A 2,186-nucleotide genomic window follows, 5' to 3' on the forward strand; every position below is an offset into this window, starting at 1 on the left:
CAACAAGTGGAGGAAATCAAATTTTTGAAGAAGAATAATCCTTATTCCAACACGTACAATCCGGGTTGGAAGAATCATCCCAACTTCTCATGGAAAGACCAAAAAGGAACCGCTCCTCAACATGGTCAGTACCAAACCTAATATCAACAACAACAGCAGCAACGGACCCTTAAGAAGGTTATTTGGGAGATTGCTATTGAAAGGATGGCAGCTCATCATGCTCAATTTCAAGAAGAAACCCGGAACTATCAGAAAAACACCACAGCATCCATTAAAAATCTTGAAGTCCAAATGGGTCAACTCACTCAGCAATTAGCATCGAGTTCTCAAGCACAAGGTGCTCTACCTAGTGCAATTGTGCCCAATCCTAGAGAGCATCATAGTGTGAGTGCTGTGACAACAAGAAATGGTAAATCAGATGAAGTTGTCGAGGAAGTGGATGAAGAGGAAGACCAATTGATCGAAGTGGACCTGGAGATCAAAGAAAATGAAGTTGTTAGGGAAGAAGTGGTAGCACCGAAACCTATTGTAAAAGAAACAGTCATTGAGCCTAATCCGGTTGTTAAGCTTCCCTTCCCCACTAGAAACAAGAAAAAAGGACAACATGATAAAAACTTTGAAAAATTCTTAGAGTTGTTCAAGATGCTGGAGATTAACATTCCTTTGCTGGAGGCACTTGAACAAATGCCTACTTATGCCAAGTTCATGAAGGATATCATTTTGAAGAGGCGTACCACCTACACTAACCCAATTATTCTAACCGAAACTTGTAGCACTATTTTGCAGGGTATGAAGATTCCGATAAAGAAGAAAGACCGAGGAGCTGTCACCATACCATGTACTATTGGAGATAGGTCATTCAATAAAGCTCTTATTGATTTGGGAGATAATGTGAGTCTCATGCCGTATTCCATTTACAAGAAGCTTGGTATAGGGGTTGTGCAAGATACCAGGATGACACTCCAATTCGCTGATCATTCGGTCAAGAAACCGTATGGCATTATAAAAGATGTTCTGGTGAAGATTGATAAGTTTGTTTTCTCGATGGATTTTGTAATTCTTGAAATGCCGGAAGATGAAGAGATCCCTCTCATTATGGGGAGACCCTTTTTGGAAACGGGAAGGTGTTTAATCAACATAGAAGAAGGAACCATGACGTTGAAGGTTTATGATGAGGAATTGAAAATCAATGTTCGAAACATCATGAAAGACAAAGATGATATTTGTACCAGTCATACTATAGAGGTTATGAATCAGGTGACGACATATGACAGCCCTTTGAATGCACCACCGTCACCTTTGGAAAGAGTGTTAAGTTTGTCCAATTCTGACAGTGATAAAGAAGAGGACAACGAGGACCCCTAAGTGCTAGCCTTGTTGGATGCACAAACCCCGTGGAAAGGATCTCGACCACACCGGTGGGAGGATTTATGCCTACCTCACTCTAGTAAGAAGGGTGAAGAGCCAAAGAAAGGAACGGAGTTGAAACAACTTCCGGAGAACCTCAAAGTTGTGTTTTTAAATTCGGAAGGAAAATCACTCAGACAAGGTACCATGTGCTTGGAATGCTTGAGTTTGTCCATTGTGAAGCGCCAACCTATGAGAGCATCACATTAGAATATCTGAGCATAATTAAGTTCAAGCCTAAAAAGGGTTGGACGGGTACAACTATGTACTTTAGAGGAACCACGTCTTTCAGGTTGTACAATGTCGACCACGAGTTGACAGTGGAGCAGTTGGGTGAAATTCTTCGCCTACCCCTTTATGGCCCCGGAGTCGTACCAGACAACTTTGATGCTAAGACGTTCTGGTTGGCCATTACGGGACGATCCGACTATGTGGCTAAAGGGGCGAAGACGTCGGGTATTCAAAACCCATGTTTCAAGTATGCCTAGAAGGTGCTAGCTTTCACACTATTTGGCAGGGGTGATAGTACAGGTGTAGCCACCCAGAGAGAGCTGTTCTTTTTGTTTGCCATGGAAAATCGGGTAGCTGTGAGTGTTGCAGCATTTGCTGCAGATTATCTAGGTCACATGGGGAGAGCAGCCCAATGGGGAATCTCCATAGGAGGCATCATCACTCAGATTGCCCATCATTTCGGATATGACCCGACTGCACTTAATGAGACACCGGTAGCAGGTAAGAGGAAATTGGACATGAACGCATTGGTCCAGCAAGGTATGATT

The 2,186-nt window shown here is 42.9% G+C and overlaps 1 protein-coding gene across 1 annotated transcript; it reads left to right on the top strand.

Annotated features, from left to right (window-relative positions):
- Positions 1-291: 291 nt before the first annotated feature.
- Positions 292-1,365, top strand: LOC127122790 (uncharacterized). Its single transcript, XM_051053077.1, has 2 exons — positions 292-409; positions 632-1,365. Exons 1-2 carry the CDS (start codon positions 292-294, stop codon positions 1,363-1,365), a joined length of 852 nt encoding a protein of 283 aa, XP_050909034.1.
- The last annotated feature ends 821 nt before the right edge of the window (positions 1,366-2,186 follow it).

Source organism: Lathyrus oleraceus, chromosome 2, assembly GCF_024323335.1.
Source record: "Lathyrus oleraceus cultivar Zhongwan6 chromosome 2, CAAS_Psat_ZW6_1.0, whole genome shotgun sequence".
Lineage (NCBI taxonomy): Eukaryota > Viridiplantae > Streptophyta > Magnoliopsida > Fabales > Fabaceae > Lathyrus > Lathyrus oleraceus.

Coding starts and splice junctions, on each gene's coding strand:
- LOC127122790 (XM_051053077.1), top strand. CDS start 292: ATGGGTCAACTCACTCAGCAATTAGCATCGAGTTCTCAAGCACAAGGT. Junction 410..631: donor TGCTGTGACAACAAGAAATG/GTAAATCAGATG, acceptor AAAAATTCTTAG/AGTTGTTCAAGATGCTGGAG.